We start from the raw sequence: 24,042 nt of genomic DNA, 5'->3' as shown, positions 1-24,042 counted from the left end.
ACATCAGTATCATCAGGTGTTAGTCTGTTAAAATAGAGCTTTTGTTGAGTATAATCCTTTTGGTTTTTGTGAAGATCTTCCCTACCCTGCTCCATTGGAAAGACTATTTTAATATTGTTTCTTCTCAGAATATTACCTGGATACAATCTTGTATTAAAAATGGTGTTCAGGCCTAGAGGTGATGGGTCACTCCTGTAATCCCAGTACTTTGGGAGGCTAAAGCAGTGGGATCACTTAAGGCCAAGAGTTTGAGACCAGCCTGGGCAACATAGTGAGACCCTCCCTCTACAAAAAAAATACAAACATTAGCTGACTACAGGTGACATGCACCTGTAGTCCCAGCTACTTGAGAGGCTGAGGCAGAAGGATCGCTTGAGCCCAGGAGGTTGAGAATGCAGTGAACTATGATTGTGCCACTGCACTCCAGCCTGGGCAACAGAGTGAGACCTTGTCCCATAAACAAACAAACAAAAAAAAATTGGGATTCAGCAAAAATGATGGCCTTGATGAAAACATACCAAAAGAGTCAGCTGTAAAACTCCATTTAGAAAGGCAAGTAAGTGTATATATGGCTTGAATGGGCAGCTCAGCAGTGATGGGTGAAGAGCAGGAAATCACAGATGGGGCACCTGTCTTCAAATCACATGTTAGTGGCCACGGACAAGTTCCCAAACCTCTCTAAGCACCAGCCTGCTCACCTGTAATGGTGATGAATAATATCGACAGCTTCATAAATAGGATTGCAGGGATTCAGTGCTTCAACGGAGGTCAGAGGCTCAGCACACTAGCAAAAATTCGGCACTTACATGTTAGTCATTGACACTGTTGTGTTACACTAATAAGCACTTCCTAGTTGTTATTTTATTCTAGAGTCCTTTTAGGGCCTCTGGAAATGTGATTTCTTCAAAAAACCTGGATAATGAAACTGAGGGGACCTATGTAACTTGGTACAATTATCTCCTGCGCTGGAATACGAGTAAAAGACCAGACTGTGGAGACAGAGGCATTTAAAAAGAACCATATATAGTAAATTTTCATCAGTGATTTTTTTTTTTTTTTGTCTAGGTTAAATGGTATTATCCTCACATTGTATTTGGTTAAAATTGCCATCATACTATATGAAGCAACATTCAAATTATACTCATTCTAAACCGTTTCAAATTGAAGTGAACTTTAAAAATTAGTTAAAATTTTTTTTTGAATATACAGTTTTTTGAATGAAAAAAATGCAAAGTATATTTCCTCCCTTTGGGCCCTAGAATCCCACCCCTCAACACACACAGAGGGAAGAAGGCCTGTGTATACTCTCCTGTGTGCTTTGGGGGATCCAGGAATGTGTTTACTGGGCATATGTAGTAGAGCAGTCAGTTAAAGGAAGAAGAGTCGTATTTTAATGTTAAAATGATAGATTTTTCATGCTAACAGTCTATTCAGAAAATGTTAAGAGTTTAAAAAAATTTTTCCCCTCATTTAAAAAATAATTAAAGCTGAAAAAGACATAAAATCTATGTTAAATAGCCAACTTAATATCTATCCAAGTTGATACTTCAGTAACTACAGCCCAGTCAATCCATGTGGACTGATGTATTTCATCAGGGGCCCAGGCATGAACTGTCATTAGCAAGGTATTGATTGAGTACTTCATTCTTTGCCACACTCTTCGACATAGTTATTTTAGGCTTAAAGTCTGACAACAGCAAAATGTAGTCATGGTGTTTAATGTGGATTTGCTTTTCTAAAACAATGTCCAGCAAATTGAGTTGTAAATTCAGTGCTTTACGGTAGATTTCTTTATGGGACCACACCTGCCCAGTGGAAGTCCCTTGTTTTCCCCCAAACTAGTCCGTGATTGTGCTTCCTTAGTGACCTTCTGATAAGGAAGCGGTATTCAGAATTGCATTTTTTGTTTTTTTCAGACAGAGCCTCACTCTGTCACCCAGGCTGGAGTGCAGTGGCCCAACCTCGGTGCACTGCGACCTCCAGCTCCTGGGTTCAAGCGATTCTCGTGTCTCAGCCTCCCAAGTAGCTGGGACTGCAGGTGAGCATCACCACTCCGGGCTAATTTTTGTATTAATATTGTTAGTAGAGGTGGACTTTTACCATGTTGGCCTTGCTGGTCTCAACTCCTGTCGTCAAGTGATTTACCTGCCTCAGCCTCTGAAAGTACTTGGATTATAGTCATGAGCCACTGCGGCTGGCCATAAATGCATTTTTGATATTGAGGTTCGACTCTTAGGGAGCACTCACTGGTTCATAGTTCAAGGACTGTAGTCCTTGCTGTGCTTATCCCAACCCGGGCATGGGCCTTTGGCTTTGCCTCCACCTCTGAGCTCATGTGAGTTTTGTCTCTAGTGTGCAGCGGTTTAGCAACTGTCCAGGAAGTACAACATACTGAGGGTCCTTGGGGGCAGTGTCTCTGGGGTCAATGTCTGGTAAAGAGCATTGCTTTTATAGATTCCAGATCCCAGTGGGTCAGCTGTGATTGAGGTACTTTATCCTCTCAGCAAGCTTCTTACTTCTCACCAACAACCAGATGTGGGCTTTCATGCATTATTTGTGTGATGAAACATAATCTTAGGCTGATATAATTGTCCCCCAACATTTTTTAGCGTGAACTGCTAATTCAATGTAGAGAGAAAGAAAAGGTGGCAAGAATTGAGAGTCTTGAACTCCTAAGGTTTGATGGGACCGGTCATTTTACCATCCCAGGCAACGGTGCTTGATAAAACCAGTTAAATTGCAGTGTTTCTGGTGACTAAGCCTGTAGTATGTTGCCATCTAGTGGAACATACAGCAAACTAAAGATTAATGCAGTCTGACCGTAAAGTTCCCCTGAGCTAATTAAATCAGCCGGAGAAAAGAACTGAAAGTATTTTCTAAAGGCAAGTGTTTTGGTAACATGCAAATTCATATGAAACCAGAGTTGACTTTTCTTAAAATAGGCAAATGGTCACTCTGTTTCTCAAGAGTGCTTGCATACCACCCAGTTACTAACAAGTTTTCAAACATATCACCAGGCCAGGACACTGCATTTTCATTGTCATCTGTACAATATACAGTTTCTCTTCTAAAGTCCTGGAGAAAATGCTTGGTTATCAGTAGGTTATTTTGGTATGTTTTAAAATGTGATTTTAAGATGTCCATTCCCTGTCTTATGAATACATACTTATCCTTTTTTTCTATTAAATTTCCAAGAATAAATCTGCTGATTTTTAGGAGAAGCAAACACATGACTTCACAAAGTAGGGATTTCACATTTTAAATTCTAACTAGAATCCCCAAAATGTCCAGTCCTGTGGTTTGAGACCTGATTTTTAGGAAGACCTGAAAGATTCTACTATGGACTGTTTTTTGAGCACTGACTGCTTGTTTTGTCTTTGTCCTGCTCCTGCTTGCCTAGATCCCTCCCTGGTGCCACAGCAGCTGAGTGCGCATCAAATCTGAAGAAAATCTACACAGTACAGACAGTACAGGTAAGAGCAAGAGAGGGACTAACTGGATTAACACGGCACACATCGGACACTTAATCACCCACCTTGAAATCTGTTGCTGTGCTGGCAGCCCCTGTCCAGGGTTCTGCTCTGGAGTTGACTCTCGGCTCCAGGTTGGCACAACTGCCCTTGACCAAGTCCACCCCAGGGCCAGCTGAGCACACAGTCAGGTGGCCTGCTCTTCTCTTGGCCACCTGCTGAACCTTTACTACCTAAACCTTTCATAGACCCACACAAAAGGCAGACTGCAGTGTGGTTAAGAGCAAAGGTTTTCAAGATCTTTATCTGTGTTCCTGTTCAAACTCCAGCTCTGCCACTGCCTCGCTGTGCCTCTGTTCCCCATCAGTGAGAGGCAGTGGCGCCTTCCCTGCAGGGTTATTAAAGGTTTAGAGGTCACATAGGGAGAGCAGGATAGTGTGGAGCATGAAGATGGAGAGTCTCTGCTTGGTTTCCTACTTCACTTCGCAGTTCCATCATCCTAAATTAGGCATGGATCAACCCCTTTCATCTCTGTAAAATTGGTCTAATGGTAGCACCTACCTCCATGGGTTACTGTGAAGATTGAATAAGATTATGTTTATGCCATGCTTAGTGGAATACCTAATACGTAGCAGATTCTCAATGAGTGCAAGCTCTTAGTTCTATTAGTTCTTTCTCTATCTAACTCTGATGGTGGAGTTGGAAAAACACAACTGAAAAAACACAACTGGCCAGGCACAGTGGCTCATGCCTGAAATCCCAGGAGTTTGGGAGGCTGAGGTGGGAGGATTGCTTGAGCCTAGGAGTTCCAGAGCAGCCTGGGCAACATAGACCCCCATCTCTACAAATAATTTCCTTCAGAATTAACTGGGCATGGTGGCACACACCTGTGGTCCCAGCTGCTTGGGAGGCTGAGGCACAGTGATCACTTGAGCCCAGGATTTCAATGCTGCAGTGAGCTATATTCACACCACTGCACTCCAGCCTGGGCAACAGAGCAAGACCTTGTCTCAAAAAAGAAAAAACCTGATTGATTTAATTGATCCCATTTCTATTTTCTTCAATAGCAGATTCTATCCAGTTTCTCCTATCTTCTAGTTTAATGGGTTGGTGCAGGTAGAATAAGGCTTTTGAGGCTGCTTCAGAGTTGCATTGACTGTATGTCCATGAATTTTCTAGAAGGGACAGATATTAAATAGCTTTCCTGTTGTATCCCTAAATCTTTTAATGTCTTAGAAATTCCAATAGATCAGCATCTAAATTGTGTCTCTTAGGCAGCCTCTTACATGCAGAAGTTAGCACAGAGATCCATTTTTTTTCAGGCTGTGGTCCCAGTGTCTGGTTCAAACTGGTTCAAAAAAGTTGGCATGCATAATTACGAAGTCCCAGAAATCTGATTGTAAGGTGCTGTGTGTGGCTACCAAGGGCAGTGAGCCGGGTGTGAAGACACTGTCCTGACTGTGGGCCATTTCTGGTATAGTTGGGGAAGTGACATAAACGTGTGGGAAGCAGAGCAGCAGTGCTGCTGTGCAGTGCCAAGTACAGACGGCACCACAAGGCAGCGCGAGGACCACTGTCCAGAGACATCAGTGTGTTCAGAATCTGAGAGGCCTCCCTGCACGTCTCCTCTTCTGTGGATTTAGGGACTTCTGTGACTTTTCCCAGCAGCCATTTTATAATCCTCAGAGCGCTTGATTTGAAGGCCTGTCCTCTTGTAAAGGCTCTCAGAGTCTCATTAGACTTTTCCCAATCCACATGACATTAGATCATCAGGGCTATGTAAGAGATTCCAGGGCTGACACTAGTCAGATGAGGGGATTGGCTTGGTTTTCCTGACCCTGCGAGATAACCCAGAGTATTTGGTAGAGCCCTTGAATCCACAGCATTTTAGGGTCTTCAGGGAGCAATTTAAAGCACCCGGGCAGGCACATACTAGGAAATACTTTCTTTAAAACTACTTTATTGGGATATAATTTGTATACAGTAAATGTAGATTTCTTAAGTATAACTTTTGACAAGGGTACGTATGTACAACCATCATGCAGATCAAGACAAAAAAAAATCTTTCCCATACACCAGAAAGTCTCTTTGTGCCCCTTCCAGCCTCCATCCCCCAAAGCAACCACTGTTCTCATTTCTACCACGTTACATTCATTCTGTTATTGAACTTTATGTGAATGGAATCATGCAGTACCATATTATTGTGTCTGGTCCTTTGCACTCAATGAATATTGAAGAATTGAATGAATGAATGAGGCTGAGCATGGTGGCTTACGCCTGTAATCCCCACACTTTGGGAGGCCGAGGCGGGCGGATCACTTGAGTTCAGGAGTTCAAGACCAGCCTGAGCAACATGGTGAAACCCTGTCTCTACTAAAAATACAAAAATTAGCCTGGAGTGGTGACACACGCCCGTAGTCCCAGCTACTGGGGAGGCTGAGACAGGAGAATCGCTTTAACCCGGGAGGTGGAGGTTGCAGTGAGCTGAGATTGTACTGCCCTCCAGCCTGGGTGACAGAGTGAGACTCTGTCTCTTACATGTACACACTCTCAAAAAAAAAAAAAATGAATTAGAAGTTAATAAATGAACCACTTTCCTGTAAGGATTCTGTAGGCTGCACATTCTCAGCGGGGGCCAAAGTTGATTCTTGCAGAGGAAGTACATCAGTGAACAAATCTCGCTCTTTTTATGTGCAAAGCATAGATGTCCATGCAGTCCATAAACATATATGGTATCTCTGTGATATTAAAACTTTGTCATAGGTGATTAGGATAAAGGGCTCTTTTAGGGCCTAAGGGAGCAACAGTGAAAAAATGGCTGATAAACACTGCCTTAAGGATCAGGAAAGTCCTTTCTCTCTCAGCTGTCTGTGCTCCCTCGGTTTCTCATCTGTAAAACTGAGGTAATATTAGTGCCTACTCCCTAAGGTTGAGTGAAAGTTAGATAAGATAGGTATATAGTTCTTAGTAATGCTTGGCACTTAGCCCTCAGATGTGGCCGGCTTTTACTTAAGTGTTACTGGATTCTGTCCCTCAGCTCTATCAGTTATCTGGTTAGGGTAGTCACAGTGCCTTGGTTGATGTCTCATATGTGACGCTTACTAGCTTGGACAAGTTATATAACCTGTCTGAATCTCATTTTACTCATCTGTAAGATGGGAATAATTGTGATGGTAATTTTATCATGCTGTCATGAGACTTAAATGACACAATGACGTAAAAAGCCATAGTTAAGTACCCAATCATCTGCCATAATTTGTCTACTTCTACTGAGATATCTTTTTATGCTTTCTTCAGTCATATTTTATATCAGAAAACTATACACCACTGCTTCTAGATTATTTATTTCAAGTGATTATACTCTGGATTGCACCACCACTAACAGGTGTATGTGAAGATATTTAACTTATCAATAACTTTTGAGATTTCAGCCTGTGAGTGTCCTTAACATCTAATCAATTGTCCTTAGTATTTAAGAGCTGGTCAGGATATTATCTTGCAAGTCATTTGAGGATATGCTTTTGTCCCACTGTTTTTTTAATTTATTCTAGGATTGTATATTATTTTTTCTTCAGAAGCAGGGTCTCACTCTGTCACCCAGGCAGGAGTGCAGTGGTGCAATCATAGCTCACTGCAGCCTCAAACTCCTGCTCTCAAGAGATCCTCCCACCCCATCCTCCTCCCAAGTATCTAGGACTACAGCCATGTGCTACCACACCCAGCTAAATTATGTTATTTTTTTGTAGAGATGGGGTCTTGCTATGTTGCTCAGTCTAGTCTCGAATTTCTGACCTCAAGCTGTGTTCCTTCCTTGACCTCTCAAAGTGCTGAGATTATTCTCACTCCATTAGCACTAAAAAAACCGCTTCTCCAATTATGTCTATGTTTTCCTCCCACATGTGTTTAGATGAAAGGTAAAAATCATGTGATATTAATGATTGCCTTATTAAAGACATATGTGTCTTTTTACACTTTGAGGCCCTTTAGCAAATCAAAGTAGATGGGTTTGGGAGAGGAATTGTTACCCCATCTATTAGCTGAGGAGCCTGAGGCTGGAGGTAAGTGGCCCAAACATTCAGTGGAAAGAGCCAATCATGCCATGTCTCTAGGACTGGAACTCCCTCCACTTCCAGTTCAGTTCTCTTTCTTTTACTCCCCCTGATTGAGGAGTCGGGGAGGCTCAGCCTCCAAAGGACCTGGGAACCCCTGCTGAGGACACTTTGATCATACCCAACAATAATTCTCTCTGCCTGGAGTTAAATTCATTTCTACTTTCCTGCCTTTCTTGGAAAATTCCATTTTACATCTAGGCATGTTTTCCAGATGCTTATTGATTCTCTTACTCTTTTGTGAACCTGTCCAAATTTTCCACAGTTCTCATGTGGTTTTGCATCCTCAGGGGTTGCAGTGCAGAATAGAAAATGGCTTTTAGCCAGGTGCATTGGCTCATGCCTGTGATCCGAGCTACTCAGGAAGCTGAGGTGGGAGGATTGCGTGAGCCCAGGAGTTCGAGTTCAGCCTGGGCAACATGACAAGACCCACATCTCTAGAGGGAAAAAATAATAGAACACGGCTTTTGAACAAGCCTTATTTTACCTGTTGGAGAATGAAGAGCTACCTGCCAGATGTGATTGGCAAGAGAAGTCTCCCTTGTCCAGTTTATTTCGACCTTACCTGCTATAAGACTAAAAATCCCACCCCTGAAAACTCATTCCTGTACAGCACTCTGTCTCGAACCTCAGTTATTTGAAGTTATCACCTTCAAGATTTTGCCACACTTAATCTCACTTGCAGTATATTCTACCCGGTAGTTCTTATAAATTGACTTCTTATTTAAATTTGCGTAAAACAGAAACCGTATTTCCTCTATAAGTGGAAATTCAGCATCGTTTATCATAAACAAAGTCTTCATAAAGGGTATATATAACCTACTGAAATTAAGAAAATGTTTCCCCTGCATATACCAAACTTATCCTGTGTACTGCCGATAATATCAAGACTTCATTTAATTTCAAGCCTCCTGACTGTGGAGTTGTGCAGTTATGGATCATTAAGTTAGGGCTGCAGCTTGCTTTCCAAACCCTTGGGAAATGAGGGCTCTTCGTTCAGAAGAAGAGGTTTTCTAGGTCAGTATTGATCATGGAGGATGATGGAGAGATTGATTCCCAGTACTTACTGCCCTGGACACAGCAGGACAGCCCATGGTGGGTGGTGTCTTGCAATAGAATGACCTGGAGTGAACCCCTTGGGAGAAGGGAGGGGTCTGAGGGGAGAGAGGAAGAAAGCCAACACTGAAAAGAGAGAAAGAGAAGGACCTGCAGCCAGGTCCACTTCATAGTTCTGTCTAGCGCAGACTTCGAATCAAGTATAACAAGATTCTTTATCCATTATTTAGTTTATTTAGTTTATTCATTATATGCATAATAGGATCAACATCTATAGCTACAATCCAGTTATGAAGAAATATAACTGAAGTTAAATTGCTCGTGTTCCTCCACATTCTCAGTGGAGGCCATTGTGTCTGTGTATTGGGGTGGGGTGAGATTTGACCTTGTTAATTAAAAGTAATTTAGTCACTTCAACTGTGAAACTGGGTCTCTTCCAATTTAAGTCTCTTTTGGGGAAAATGACCACCCTCTTCTCCTTCTCCAAATGAACAGGCATAGGCAGAAATATCCCTGACCCCTCCTGACCTTGGGCCATGCCCACCGCCTCTGGCCCTGCTGTAACCTCATGTCATGAAGACCCCTGCTATGTACACGCACGTCCAGACCCCAGGCCCTGCTGTCTGTAGGCTTTCTAGCAATTTCAAGCTCCAGATTGGAGATTTAGGAAATGTTGTCTGCCTTCCCCCACCCCACCAGAATGAGGGGAACCTATAACGTTGTGGCAGGCCCTCCCGGCAAAAATAACCCCTCCTGCCTTCACAGCTGTTCTCAGACCTGACCGCCATGTTGCTCAGCACTGTAGGAATGAGGGCCTTTTCTGGGAGTCTTGGAGCCTCTTGGGCTGTACCAGAAAGCGGGTTCCACACTGCTCTGCTCTAGGCATCCCCAAACTTTGCGTGGGGCTCTCTCCCATCCTTTCAGGGTTTTAACCTCACTCTCCTCTCACTCCAAGCTTTTAACTCCCCAACTCAGAGTTGGTTTTTTACTAACTGACTTTCTATGTGGTGGGAAATTATCCTCACATCCTGTCACATCTCGTTTACTCTGTGATCACAACTCCACACTTGGGCTCTCTCTTTAAATCAAGTCCTTTTTGGAATTCAAAGGAAAACCCATTTCTCTCTCAGGTACCTCGCTCTTGTAAATCAGAAGCACTCTGCTTTGAGCCTTTGTGTCTGCTGTGAGTTAAAAATATCCATTAAACTCTTCAGTTGCCTATTTGGTTCAGATGCCTATTGGCCCTGCCCATAAATACCACTGATTCAGTTGGTGGGAAGCCCCAGGCAACTAGTAATACCTAATGAGCAAAAATATTTGTTTTATTTTTTTGAAAATACTCTCCTGCTACACATGCCACAACCTGGAATAAATCCTGTATTTTTTTTTTTTTTTTTTTTTTGAGGTGTGTTGGCTGGGTGGTTTTGTTTCTGGTTTGTTTTACAAAACAGACATATCACTTTGTTGTCTGTCAACACATGACATTTTTTCTTCTGAAGAGTTTCCAAGTGCATTATTTTTCTTCAGAACATTCCAGTAGGAAATTGAGGAGGAAATTTGCCGGTTTTCTTGGTAATGAATGATTATCTATTTGGCAGAAGACTGTCAGGTGGGACATAGTTGCTCCAATCCAGTACTAATAGATTGGGGATTTATCAAGTGGTCAGCATATTAATGGGTCTAACCGTACTTTGCTTCCTTCCTTAGGCCTTGCAAGTGCTTTCACTTTGTATTTCATCATTACATTTTCCAATGAAGTAGCTGTATCCTTATACAGAGGAGGCAACTTGGGTTTCAAGGGCTACATGACCTGTGAAGGTTATCCTGAGAACCTAGGTCTTAAATCCAGGTATTAGACTCCATTGGACAGGTGTCTTCCTTGCCTCAGTTTCTCAAGGAGAGGTGCCAGATTGGTGTTCTAGAACATACCTCCCAAGGAGTGGATTGCTGTGGTCAAAAGCTGACCCTCCTGCATTCAGCTCAGTTCCCCAAGGACTCTTCACTGTGCCCTGTTCACAACTGATGGTCACAGATGTTGACTGACTGAAAGATGTTCAACTTTTATACCTCTCCTAGTCCTAGGGTGATTCTCAAGGCTTTTGGGGAAAAAAAGCATTTAACCATCATTAATAAACATTGTGCTTAGTTTTACTTTTACTGCAGTCTTCGATTTGGAAGTCCAACAAAATTAATTATAAGCCTAATGGCTTTTGAAATCTATTTGCAAGATTTTATGTATAGTCAAATTTAAGTGTTTCCATTTTCAAGATGTGTTACAGAGAGTATAATCTCGAATTACCAGGCTTCCACTGTAGCAGAGCTTTCACTTCTGCAAGGGTGGAAGAGATTTTCAGCAGCTGAATAATGCTAGATTCCTTCCTGTAGGTATTTCACCAGCAGACATACTTCACAAATATTCTACACATTGGATGAGGTTTGCAACAGGGAAACAGACCAGTTCAATGACACATGTTTTTTAAAAAGGGCTTTTTTTTTTTTTTTTTTTTTTAAATGGTGTGACCGGATATTTTGCTCCTATTTTACACTCAGCACAAATGTACAAATATGTGCTTTAATGAATATGTTAAGTCTATCACTGATCTTCTTGGGCTGTAATCTCTTCCTGTCAAATTTGCCAAGCCAAGCAGAATCAGTTGTCTGTTTTTGTTTTCAAGAGAAGCTTCTAAAGCTCCAATCCTTAGCACGATCTTTAGTGTTTTTCTGATCTTTGAAATGGAAGAGGTGTTTTGTTGTATTTTTTCAATGCGCTTCAAGTACTAGGTTAAAAAGTCAAGCTTTGACAACTTTTGACAGGGGCATGACGGCAGGAACTTTGGTTTGTGATGCCTTTGAGGAGACTTGAAGTTTGCCAGCACCAAAGTCCTCTTGGTTTTTACCTTAGGCAGGAGTTTTCATCTTAATGTTATTTTGTGCATAAATTCTACAGAGGACATTGCCACATCATAACTGGGTTCTCAGGCTGGAGTTGACAACCACCAGCCTCTTGGGAATTATGGGCATCTTACTGATGGGAAAACATCTTCAACATGTGTCCCTCTTTCTGTGGCTTCATGACCTCATTCCTGGCTGCTAAGATTGGAGAAAGATGTGTCAAAAACATATAGTAATATCTTAAAAGAAAATAGCTGAGTAGTTAGGAACAGAGGTTTGGGAATCAAATTGTCTGGATTCAGATTCCAGCCCTACCTACCCACCCTCATACCGCAGACAGTCTGAAATATTGGAATAGTCTTATTTGTACAAATAGCAAAGCATTTATGGGATAGGTACCTCCATAAAGAGAGATGTGTGTTTGAGGAGCTACTGTTATTACAGTAGCTTTTAGCTCCTCCCTACACTAGCACCGTTTTAGTAGGAGGCAGCCAAGGTGGATTCTCAGTTAATACGTCTATCATCCTGTAGTTTTTTGTCTTCAGTTTGATCTTAGAGTTCATCATTGCCACCTTTGCAGTTAATTCAGTGTTATTATTTTTTTAACGCAAAACAGGCTTGAACAACCCAGCAGGATTATCATTCAACATAGATAAAATTCCATTCCACCCATGTGACTCAATTCATGAGCCCTAGGATTGATTTTTCTAATTGCTCTTTTACTTGTGCTGCTTTCCTCAGACCTACTGGGAGACCCAGATGATCACCCTATGCTTACCTCACCACACAGAACAATATTTCTTATTTGCACAGTAATTCGGTGCATAGCATTCATAGCATAGTAATTCTATGACCTACTCCAAACAAATGGGGAAGCATTTTCTTCTTCATAGCCTCAATCCTTGTCCTAATCCTAATGGTCATACCAAACAGTGACTCTTGGGCAGGTTCATCTCTGCCTGATGTCCTTATCTTTAAAAAAAAGGACAATAATCATACCTCCTCCTAAGACTGTCATTAGGATAAATTGCATAAACATGTAAATGCTCATAGAACAAAGCCTGGCACAGAGAACAGCTCCAGTCTTTGCCAAGACTTCCTGTTTTTCTATTACTTTATTATTTTTGTATAATCTATTTCTGTTTACCAGTTGCCCTGTGTCTTAGTTCAGGCTACTATAACCAAATACCATAGACTGGGCAGTTTTTTTTTATTTATACAACAAACCCTTTTTTCTCACAGTTCTAGAGTCTGGAAGTCTGAAATTGGGATGTGAGCATGGGCACACCAAGGTGAGGGCCCTCTTCCTGGTTTGTGCATGGCCATCCTTTCCTTGTGTCTTCACACGGCAGAGGGAGGGCCGGCTCTCTTCATCTTCTCACAGGGACACCAAGCCTGTCATGGTGGCTATACCCTCATGACCTGATTACCTCCCAGAGGCTCCATCTGCTAACACCATCCTATTGGTAGTTAGAGTTTCAGCATATGAATTTGGGGAAGACACAGACATGTAGTCCATAACACTGTGTATCTTGCGCAGCTTGTTGCTTCAGCATCTGAGCTGTTCCCTGTTCCTTTAGCAGGGGAGAGATAGGGGCAAACAGAGTGTCTAAGGTGGTTTCTCTTTGCCATCTCCTTTATCCCTCAACTCCCAAGCCGTAGCATTACAGACTTAGAGAGAAGACAGGGTCTATTTTTTTTTTTTAAACGGAGTCTCGCCCTGTTGGCCAGGCTGGAGTACAAGAGTGTGACCTCGGCTCACTGCAACCTCCGCCTCCCGGGTTCAAGTGATTCTCCTGCCTCAGCCTCCCGAGTAGCTGGGATTACAGGCGTCTGCCACCACACCTGGCTAATTTTTTGTATTTTTAGTAGAGATGGGGTTTCACCATATTGAAGACAGGGTCTGTTATAACAAGATAGTTACAAATATGTTCAGTACATATATTCAGTACTAAAGACTTTAGTAGATACTACCTAGCTGTCAGAAAAATCATTAGTAAAGTGCTTTCCAGTTTTATGTGTAGACATGTTGCTTAGGAATGTTTGCTTAATAACCATAGCTTCTTGAAACATAGAACTTGGCACAGCATCAGCAAGGAACATCTTTTCTGCTTCTTGTTGTGTTTTTGTTTTTGTTTTTTTGAGGCACAGTCTCACTCCTGTTGCCCAAGTTGGAATGCAGTGGTGCCATCTTAGCTCACCTGCAGCCTTGACTTCCCAGGCTCAAGCTATCCTCCTACCTCAACCTCCTGGGTAGCTGGGACTACAGGCGTGTGCTACCATGCCAAGCTAATTTTTTGTATTTTTTGTAGAGATGGGATCTCGCCACATTGCCCAGGCTGGTCTCGAACTCCTGGGCTCAAGTGATCCACCTGCCTCGGCCTCCCAAAGTGCTGGGATTACAGGTGTGAGCCACCAAATCTAGCATTCTTTAATGTTATATTACATTTTCTAGCAGAGAATTAGAAGGGATACTGAGAAAAACCTATTTTGAATGGATAAAACAATGAGAATCAAAATTTTTCTTTAATGCACTAATTTGATAATCTAGCAGCATAATAAATCGATACTGGGTATATTAAACAAAGTGTTTGTTTTTCTTTTAAAGATATTCTGGAGTGTATACAATAATATCCCTCCTGTGACTAGCCTGCCTTTGAGATGCAGTTATCATTTAATGAGAGGAGAGAGGCGACCACTTTGGTAAGTGTCTAACGTGTAATTTAAGGTCAAGGTGGGAGGGAAATGTTTGTGAACCTCATAAAATATCATATCACCTGAGATGTGTGTCTCACATGGACAACATAGAAAGTCTATGATACTAATCATGACCCAGGGTCTGGGGCTAAGTGTCCTCCTCCTTTAATAGTTTGATGTAGTGATGAAGATGGACAGTAAGTTAGTTTGCCCAAGTTGGAGTCCCAATTAGTAATAAATCCTTATGTCCTGTCATTCAGTCTTTCTGCATTATTTACTCATTAATAAAATGTAAATGTGTCTCATCTTGAGTAGTAGCAAATGACAGAAACCTAATTTTTTTGTGTGGTTTTTTTGTTACTGTTGTTGTTCGGTTGGTTTTTTTTTTTTTTCTTTTCTTTTCTTTTTTTTTTTTTTTTTGAGACCGGGTCTTACTCTATCACCCAGGCTGGAGCACAGTGGCACCATCACAGCTCACCACAGCCTTGACCTCCCAGGCTCAGGTGAACCTCCCGCCTCAGCCTCCCAAGTAGCTGAGACTACAGGTGCATGCCACCACCCCCAACTAATTTTTTATTTTGGGTCGAGATGGGGTTTCACCTTGTTGCCCAGGCTAGTCTTGAACTCCTAGGCTCAAGCGATCTGCGCGTCTCAGCCTTCCAAAGTGCTGGGATTACAGGCATGAGCCGCCAGGCCCAGCCACCAGAAACCTAATTTGAGCAAAAAAAAAATTGAATATGTTTTTAACCTGTGACTGGGAAGTTCACTGGTAGGGGTAATTTCTGGCAGATCCGGCTCCAGTGTTATCAGGAATCTGATGGTCCCCACCAGAATTATTCTGCTTTATTCTACATTGGTTTAATTTTCGGTTTTATTTTCTCCCATCTGAGGTGGCAAAGTGGCCTTCGTATGCTCTGGTCTTACACCGTGCAAGTTTACTAATGTCAGTACTCAGCAGCCCAGATAAAATCTCAGGGCTGGCTCTCATTGTCTCACTTTGGATCCCCTTTCAATTTCTGGCCAATCACAAAGACTAGGAAGAGGCAGTACTCTCATAGGCTAGCCTGAGTCAGAAGCCCATCTTTGAAGCTAGGACGTGGAGTCAACCCTGCCTGAGTGGATCTCACAGAAGAGTAGGGGGCAGGTGGCTCTTTAGGGGGAAACTGGGATGCTCTTACCAGAAAGGGAGCAGATACTAAACAGTGACACACAGCAGGTGTCCTTCACAGGGATACCTATGAGGCCTTGATACATGGTTGATAGGAGAATCACATGAGACAATGTCATGACTATGACTTTGAAGTGTCAGGGCCTTCCCTTGTATGAAGTGGTTGTATTCGTTGTCCATCCCCAGAGTCAAGCAGGCCTGTCTGCACCAGCCCTTTGAGGATGAGGATCTGAAGTCCTATCACCTTCCCTACCCATGGAGCCACTGAATGCCACTTTCTTGCCTTTCCATCCCTAGCTCCTTCCTTTTGCATTCATCTGCTTCTGTTTCCAACAAAAGGACTGAGGAAGACTTTATTGAAAAATGCCCAATCTTACCCCTGTTAAAATGGCTTTTATCCAAAAGACAGCAATGCTGGTGAGGGTGTGGAGAAAGGGGAGCCCTCGTACACTGTTGATTAGCACAGTCAACTATGGAGAACAGTATGGAGGTTCCTCAAAAGACTAAACGTAGAATTGTCACATGATCCAGCAGTCCCACTGCCAGATATATACCCCAAAGAAAGGAAATCAGTATGTGGAAGAGATATCTACACTTCCATGTTTGTTGCAGTGCCATTCACAAGAGCCAAGATATGGAATCAGCCCAAGTGTCCATCAACAGATGAATGACTAAAGAAAATATGGTACATGTATACCATGGAACAGTATTCAACCATCAAAAAAATGAAATTCCGCCATTTGCAACAACATGGATGGAATTGGAGAACATTATATTAAGTGCGATAAACCAGGCATGGAAAGACAAATATCTCATGCTCTCATTCATATGTCGGAGCTAAAAGAACAAAACAAAACAAAACAAAAAAAAGCAGCTGAACTGATGGAGAAAGAGAGTAGAATGATGGTTACCAGAGGCTGGGAAGTTGCGGGGGTGATAAAGAGAGGATCGTTAATGGGTACAAAAATACAGTTAGAATAAATGAGGTCTTGGAGCACAACAGGGTAACTGTAGTTAACAATAATTTGTTATGTATTTCAAAATAACTAAGAGTGGAATTGGAATGTTCCTAACACAAGGAAATGATAAAGACTTGAGGTGTTGCATAGATATCCTAAATACCCTGATTCAGTCATTATACCTTGTATGCATGTATCAAAATATCACATGTAGGCCAGATGTGGTGGCTCATGCCTGTAATCCCAGCACTTTGGGAGACAAAGGTGGGAGGATTGCTTGAGGCCAGGAGTTCAAGACGAGCCTGAGCAGCAAAGTGAGGGAGACCCTGTCTCTAAAAAAAAATTTTAAAAATTAGCCAGGTGTGATGGCACATGCCTGTAATCCCAGTTGCTTGGGAGGCTGAGTGAGGAGGATTGCTTGAGCCCAGGAGTTCAAGGCTACAGTGAACTATGATCATGCCACTGCACTCCAGCCTGGGTGACAGAGTGAGACCTAGTCTTTAAAAAAAAAAAAATTCAGATATACCCCATAAATAGGTGCAACTATTATGTATCCATAATAAAAAATAGAAAACAAAAACAAGAAAAATGCCCAACTATTTTGTTTTTAAGGTCGTCTATTGTTAAACTAGATGTATGTAGAGATATTTAATCTAAATGTATGTAGAATCACTTAGTCCTGAGTGTAACTTTAAACGTTGGTCTTTGGCCCAGGGAAGAGGAGAGTAATGCAAAGGGCGGCGTATGGAAGATGAAAGTCCCCAAGGACAGCACGGTAGGTTCCTTCTGATCCTCTTCTAGAACCGACAAGGCTTGGGGTTGTTGACTGCCTGTCATCAACGTGTTGTGCTTTGCAGACAGCCTGTTTACCTGGCAGTCCCCAAACAGGGTGGGGGTGAGAAATTTTGTTCTGACCTTGATTTTCTGCCTTACACTGTCACCTTGAAAGTGTGTAATTGTGCTTCTCCATAGACATGGTGTAATATGTGACTGTATGATGCAGTCTGCAGGAGTAAATCCCTGTGAACTTCACAGAAAAGCTAGGTGAATGTCTTTATGGTAGTCATTCCTTTGACAGCCATGACTAACATGTGGCATATGGTTTTACAAAGTCGGAAGTAGGATCTTTCTTTCCAAAGGCTCATCCCTCCTCTACAGGGGGAACAAAAGCAGTTCTGAGAATGTCCATGGCACAGAGAATAGGGAGGCTTGGCATTTCACCATCCTTTGGGGTTTCATGAGAGACTATGCTCCATCTCCCTCTGGGGCTGATGAGAACCTGGATGATGTGACGACCTAGTGGGATGCTGGTTTGCAGTGATCAAGTCTCAGAAACCCAGATTTCCCAGAGCGAGCTCTAATTAATCATATTGACTGGAAATGAACGTGAACATTAAAATTGGTTATCTTAAGCCCTGGGAAACCAAAAACTTCTTTGAAAATGGACAAAGGGGAAATGCTACCCAGTTTCACCTTTTCATGATTTCTTTCATGTGGATAAGCTCAAAGAACTGAAATGTCTCCAGGGACCCATATGCTTGAGCTGGAGTCATTTTCCTATAAGCACATACCCAAAGATATGACCAGATATATTTGTCAAAGGTGCAAACTATTCGTCAAGATGTGAAGCTCCAGCGTTTTCCTGTTATTTGGTGTACATAATGAAAACTATCAGGGGAGCAGAGAATATAAGAGAATGAGGGAATATAAGGTGTTTTTAAAATTTCATTATGAACACTTTTTGCCTTTCCATGTTATTTACTCGCACTAGACTTTGAACTCTAGTAGAAGTAATCATGATGTCAACATTCCTTGAAAAGCGGCTGAAAGGCAGTTTTGTCCTCTCCTTGTTAGCTCACTTGGCTGCGTTGGGTTACAAATAATAACTCTTTCATATCCGTGCAAATGCCTTCATCCCAGGCAGTTTAGCCTACTTTTCGTCATCAGCCAGTGGGAGTCTTGTGGGCCAACCTTGTCTGAATTCAAAGCAGAAGGGTGAAGTCTCCCTTCCCCTAATGGCATCTCCCAGCTCTCAACTTCATCACTAACAGCTTGAAGGACTGTAGCTGGACAGAGAAAATGGAAGCAATGATTCCTAGGTGGGACACTCATAGACCAGAAGGGACTGGCTAGGAAAGACAAAAGAAAAGGGTGAAAGGTCACTTCTCAGTTCCCTGGCTAACTGCCATGGCCTTGGTTAAAGATTCAGCGAGACTGCTTTAAGCTTGTGAGGACATAATAATAAACACTATTATTATAGTTAATATGCATTGAGCACTTGGAATATAGCAAACACACAGCTGTTTATGGCATGGATCTTATATGTTAAGCCCTTTTATTGCAGTCATTGTACTAAGCCCTCTGAGCACATTTGTTGACTAATTTCGTACCCACAACAGCCCTGGAAGGTCAGACCTATTATTATTTCCTTGTTCACCTAAAGAAACTGATGATCAGAGAGGTTGTTAACCCACCTGGTTTGCAGATAGCAAGCAGCCTCTCAGGATTCAAACCTAGTTTGGGGGCAATTTGGAGCCTGTGAATCACAGGAAGGAGGATAAATAGGACCAAGAACTTTTCAAAGGAAGTAATGTGAGTGGAAATAATCTGGCTGTCTATTGGATGCCACTAGTAGATTATGAGGAGAAAGAAACTCCCGTGTTTCTCATTGGTAGGAGGCAGACCACAGCAGGCACTGAATCTTCCAGGGAAATTACATACATTCTTACATAAAGTTCTATCGCCTGCCATAAACAGTCTGCCTCAAGTGAATGGAATTTCCCAAGACTCTAGTATTAAATAAACAAGAAATGTCCTTAAGTGTTCTTTACTTGTGTAACCTTTGAAGTACCTTATAAGTAGTAAGAAAAACAGAGAAAGGATTTTGAAGAGAAAGATTTTACTAATAGCATCCACATATAATTAGCTTCTGTGTTTTGAATCAGTGAGAGGTAAAGAAATTAGAAATTTTTTAGTCGTTTGAATGCGTTTTGCCTAGAAATTCTTCTGCATTTCACCAGGGGTTTCACTAGAGATTAGCTTTTACTAGACTTTGGCTCACTTGTATCTGTGTAAAGTTATTTGTAAACCACTGAAAAATATGCCACTGTGATAAATGTTTGCACCTAGGCTTTGGAGGTGTCTGTGGACTCCAAATATGGGCACAGAAAGTACATGTGAAGTTGAAGAAAACATAATTTGTTTAGCTCCTGAGGATAATGTTCTAAAAATATGTGTATTTTGTTTTGTTTTTTATTATTTTCCCATATCAGTCCACAGTTTGGAAAGAGTTGCTGTTAGCAACCATCGGGGAACAGTTCACAGACTGTGCTGCAGCAGGTAAAGCAGCCCACGGCTCTGGCCGGCCCTGCCTCTTGTGCTACTGGCTTGTGCTTGTTTCTTGCAGCAGTTTGTTATCACGTGTTTGACTTTTTACATGTTTTGAAGTTGTTTATTTTGGAACTACAAAGTTACTCAGTTTTTTTTCATGTGATTTTGGTGTTTAGTGTTAGATATGTGTGTCTATGTCCATACGTGTATTTACGTATGTGCATATTATATTTATATATGTATGTATATATTCATGTATGTGTTTCCCTCTTAGCTTAACTTAATAGTATCTGTAATCATCTGTCCAAAATAAATAGGCAGAAAAGAAAAATCTGACATTAACTGGGCCCTTAACACAGTTGGTAGTAGGTTCCCTTTATCTCTTCCAGTTTTTCCAGAAGGGGAAAGTGCTTTCGGTGTCTAGTGAAGTTTGTAGGTGGGCAGGCACAATCCTCTCTGTCCCTCTCAACCCCTAACCCCTTCCTCTTGTTCTCTCTGTCCCCTGCTCAAAGAGGACTAGAGTAGTAGGTGGGGACATGCTCACTGTTATGTCCCGGGATCTCACGGTGGAGGATAAGACAGAAGTTCTTCAGGGCTTTTCTTTGGAGACCATTTTCAAATACTCAGGGTATTTCTGAGAGCAAAACAAAAAGCTTTTGTTTTGCTTTGTGTTTATCATGAACCCACTCAGAGAGCAGAATTTAATTGCTTGTTTAAAGTTTTGTTTTCTTTTGGGGGTAGTTCCTTCTGAATGCTCCTGAAGTAACATTTAGAATACTATTTTTCCTACCCAGCTTTCAGTTAAGATTTTCTTTTTAGCTAATGACAATGATGAGTTGTCCCTCCGATGTCTTAGATGGGGCCGTGTTTGAGAGCCCTGTAGGCCTTGCCAGTCCCGGGGCATGTTTCGGATTCATCTCATGAGCAGTTCCTGTCATTCCACTTTTGTTTTGCTTACTTCTTACACCACTTTTTATTCACGTAAGACAAAACCTGCGCTGGGCATGGTGGCCCATGACTGTAATCCCAGCACTTTGGGAGGCCAAGATGGAAGGATCACTCAAGGCCGGGAGTTTGAAACCACCCTATGTAACATAGAGAGACCCTTTCTACAAAAAATGCAAAAATTAGCTGGGCATAGTGGCATACACCCATAGTCCCAGCATCTTTGGAGGCTGCAGTGGGAGGATCACTTGAGCCCAGGAGGTAGAGGCTGCAATGAGCTGTGATCACTACTGCACTGCAGCCTGGGTAACAGAGTGAGACCCTCTTTCAAAAAAAGAAAAAACAGAGACCCCGGTTAAGATAAAATTGTCTGTAAGTACAGATTCCTTCTGTTTTAATAGGGAGTATTTAGCAACTTGATAATATACAGCCAAAAATGTATCCTGTGTATAATTATAAACACATAAATCCCTGGGAGAGGAAGTTTTCTGCATGAATTATTCCTGTTTCCAGAACCAGGGAAAAATAGTCTAAGTAGTAATAGCCAGAATTGAATAAAGAAGACCAATTGTTTTGTGGTTGACTTGAGACATGAGAGCACCATTAGCTATTAACGATTAGCTCTTCCATTAACCAGCTATGCCACTTTTAGCAAGTCAGCTAATCTCTCTGGGCCTCACTCCCCTCATCTTTAAGCAGTGGCTCCTCCCAGCTCTAATGTCTTATGCTGCCAGTACCCTAAAATAATCAAGGTTTTGCTGGTTGATTCTACTTATGAATATTACATGTTTTCTGATGGATATGCCTTTGGATAAGAGTTGCAGCCTTTTTTTACCAAACCATTTGTGAAAGTGCTGTGCTAGTAACTATGCCTGGTTACCAAGAGCAAAACCAAACTGAAATATTGACAGTTCGGCATCCGTCCATTACGTCACGCTTTGACCAATAGGGTAGAAATTGGCAACACCAAAAGACAGGAAACATGAACATTTCCTCAAAAGGGTGACCTTGTGACTTCATGGCCACTCTTGAAACTGGTAAACTGCAAAGCTCCCCTTTGTAGTTGATGATTTTTATTTTCATATAAAATATAACATTGAGCTCTATTTTTAAAGACTTTTTAAAGTGTAAATTAAAAAGTCAAGAATCTGTATCCAAGAATATTTTCTTGATGAAATAATAAGTTTCTGTGAATGGCCATGATAAGGTACTATGTTTTTTGACTCTTTTGTTTAAATGTGGCATATATACAGAAGAGTGCACACGTCATATGTGTACAGTTTGATAAATATTCACAAAGTAAGCATATAACTGTAACTAGCATCCAGATATATAAGCAGGATATTACCAGCCCGCCAGGATCCCTCTCTGCTGTCTTTCTTTCCTTCAAAGGTAACCTGCAGTCTAACTTCTAACATCATAGGCCAATTTTCGCTGGTTTTGAGTATTTATATAAATGGACTCATTTAGTGTCAAGTCATACACATTTAGCCAGGATCAAATTCATTTTAAAAAAGAAAAGAAGGAAGAGGGGAAGAAAGAGAAGGGAAGAATGGAGAAAAGAAAGGAATTACTTTACTGCCAATTATTTCTTTTAGTAAATTGGATATGTTTTTATTTAAATTATATCCTAATACTAAAACGTTTTAACTTCCAGAAGACAGTTGGAAAAACTGATGGCATGAATATTTAGATTTACAGAGGCCAGCAAATTAGGTAAAGCATACTAACTAAAGCAAAGTTTTCTTATATTGATAATGCTTATCTCTCACCTATTACATATTGATGCTGTTTATGAAAGTGCAGAGAGCTGACCGTATTGCATTACTGTGTCATGAACAAGGAAAACCAAGAATCAAAAGTTTGTATTCTTTTCATTTTGCTGCAAATTTGTGTAAACAAAGTGGCTGCAAGGGAGGATAAAACAGTATAACACCCTACTATCCATCCGCTGTTCTCAACTGTGTACAAGACAGCCCTAATCTGGAATTTTGTTTTTTTGAAAAAGTCCACCTTAATCAATGTAGATAAATGCCTTAACGTTCACTCATTGAAGGACAATCCTGTAATAGCAGAGCTGTACTCAGAAGATTTACTCTCACTCTATACACAGGGCTAACAGATGGTCATTGGCTCACTAGCCCACAGTATATAATGCCCAAAACCAGAAAAGGGATTTCTAGAGGGAGGCATCACGAAGCAGGAAGAATTCGTAGGAAAGAAGCAGACAAGCAAACCGCAGAAAGCAGATGAGCAGCAGAGAATGCACAATCTGGGTCCAGTTAGTGTTGGAGCAGATAGCGCTGACCACTCCAAGGTGCCTGAAAGCTTGGCAGGAAGTCAGGAGAAATTCTTGCTCTCCTTAACAAAGACAGCAAGGCATCAAGGAAAAGTTCATTTCAGTTCACTTGGCTTTCAGAGGGCGGGGAATTATGCAACCCATTTTAGAAAAAGTCTCATCAAAACAGAGTAAGAAATAGTCACAAAGCTTTCCTAAAGTTAAAAAGGGTAAATTACTTATCTGGAAAATGCATTCGGCTGGAACACTTTACCTGAGTCCCTGGATAAATGTGATGTGACTGCTACACCTTTTGTGCACTGACTTGCTTTCCTCCAGTGATTCCCCGTAGAAACAATTATTTCTTACAAGTTGTCTTGTGCCACCTTTTTTCCATCTTATCCTTAATTTTCAGATAAAAAGACTAAGTTCTTAGAAACAGTCAGACTGACTTGAAAGTATCACTCATTTTTTTTTTTTTTTCCTGTCTTCCCCTCAGATGATGAAGTAATAGGAGTTAGTGTCAGTGTTCGGGACCGAGAAGACGTCGTCCAAGTCTGGAATGTAAATGCCTCTTTAGTGGGTGAAGCGACTGTTTTAGAAAAGATCTATGAACTTCTGCCCCACATAACTTTTAAAGCAGTATTTTATAAACGTAAGTGCCTCATTTCCAGTTATTACTTTGTAGCTTACTCTATCATACTTTTAAAGATAAAAACTGTTTTGCAAATGCGATGAAGGCAGACTCACTTGAAATTTGATAATTCAGAAAAGAATTCAACAAAATACATTTAAGTGTTTAAAAAAAAAACCAAACATAGTCTCAGAAATTAAAATGATATTTTATTTTTGCCTAACTGTGTGGATCAGAAAAGGAAATAACAAATACCGTATTTGTTATTTCAAAAATTTTTACCTGAACTCAAATTTGTAATTCTCAGAAAAAAATTTACATTCTATTGGAAACAATAGTAACAAAAATGTCATTATATGAACTGGCAGGTAGATATTCAATCATCCCTTCATAAATAGGAATTTATAATGTATAACATCTGTATTTGTGGAAGAAATGCATTCTGAGCACAGGCATGATTGAATGTTCTACTGAAATGCTAATACTTCCTCATTATGAATGACT

At 41.3% G+C, this 24,042-nt stretch overlaps 1 protein-coding gene across 2 annotated transcripts in view; it reads left to right on the top strand.

Annotated features, from left to right (window-relative positions):
• The window catches only part of EIF4E3 (eukaryotic translation initiation factor 4E family member 3), a 49,620-nt gene that overhangs the window by 15,350 nt on the left and 10,228 nt on the right, over positions 1-24,042 (top strand). Inside the window, exons 3-7 of one of the 2 annotated variants that reach the window (XM_011971229.1) lie at positions 3,401-3,473; positions 14,136-14,230; positions 17,066-17,126; positions 19,624-19,690; positions 23,404-23,559. In XM_011971229.1, coding sequence (XP_011826619.1) covers positions 14,205-14,230; positions 17,066-17,126; positions 19,624-19,690; positions 23,404-23,559 — 310 coding nt within the window. In that variant the 5' untranslated portion in view covers positions 3,401-3,473; positions 14,136-14,204. Of the gene's footprint in view, positions 1-3,385; positions 3,474-14,135; positions 14,231-17,065; positions 17,127-19,623; positions 19,691-23,403; positions 23,560-24,042 lie in introns of those variants that run through there. The other variant, XM_011971238.1, reaches the window with a different exon arrangement.

Source organism: Mandrillus leucophaeus, unplaced genomic scaffold (assembly GCF_000951045.1).
Source record: "Mandrillus leucophaeus isolate KB7577 unplaced genomic scaffold, Mleu.le_1.0 Scaffold121, whole genome shotgun sequence".
NCBI lineage: Eukaryota > Metazoa > Chordata > Mammalia > Primates > Cercopithecidae > Mandrillus > Mandrillus leucophaeus.
The sequence above is the reverse complement of the archived record's forward strand: the minus strand, read 5'-3'. Positions and strand labels throughout refer to the sequence as shown.